Raw genomic sequence first — 597 nt, 5'->3', positions numbered from 1 at the left:
TTCTAATTTCATCTGATGTAGCACATTTTTCCCATTTTCAATATCATCGGATAGCTGATCTTTGACAGTAGCAATAACCTTCAGTTCATTCTCTGATATCTGCAATTGCTGCTTGAGGTGGAGAATTTCAATATTTGATTCTTCTAACCTCCCCTCTGCTAAGCTTAACTTCCCCACAAGAACGCCATTCACATCATGAAGTTTATTTTGATCTTCAGCCAATTTTCTCACTGCCATCGATTTCTCTTCAGCACAGCTTCTCAATATCAAGGAGAGATTATCCAAAGCTATCACTTTATCGCACAACACAAAATTTTCCTCTTCGAGTGCATTACTTTTTTCCTCCAAATGTAAAAATTTCTCCATCAAGGATCTTTTCTCCTCGTGAACTTCTGATTTTTCTCTTCGCAAGATCTCATAGGTACCTTGCATATCCGTTAAATTTCTCAGTAAATCTTCGATCTGAATCACTAGTGCTTCCTTCATGTAGTCTCCTTCCTTCAATTTTAGCCTCAAATTTTCATTTGTCTCCAGGTGTTTAATTACCTCATCCTGTACAGATGAGAGCTGCTCAGATCTTTCCTTGAACTCATGCTC

At 37.9% G+C, this 597-nt stretch overlaps 1 protein-coding gene across 1 annotated transcript; it reads right to left on the bottom strand.

Annotated features, from left to right (window-relative positions):
- Positions 1–6: 6 nt before the first annotated feature.
- LOC140966195 (protein NETWORKED 1D-like) lies at positions 7–594 on the bottom strand (the record flags this gene model as incomplete). Its single annotated transcript, XM_073426543.1, has 1 exon — positions 7–594. A coding segment is annotated over one exon (588 nt), but the record flags the coding sequence as incomplete, so codon positions are not given.
- Positions 595–597: the final 3 nt, after the last annotated feature.

This window comes from Primulina huaijiensis, unplaced genomic scaffold (genome assembly GCF_012295235.1).
Source record: "Primulina huaijiensis isolate GDHJ02 unplaced genomic scaffold, ASM1229523v2 scaffold201827, whole genome shotgun sequence".
Classification (NCBI taxonomy): Eukaryota; Viridiplantae; Streptophyta; class Magnoliopsida; order Lamiales; family Gesneriaceae; genus Primulina; species Primulina huaijiensis.
Note: the sequence above shows the minus strand (reverse complement) of the source record. Positions and strands in the feature narration are given on the sequence as shown.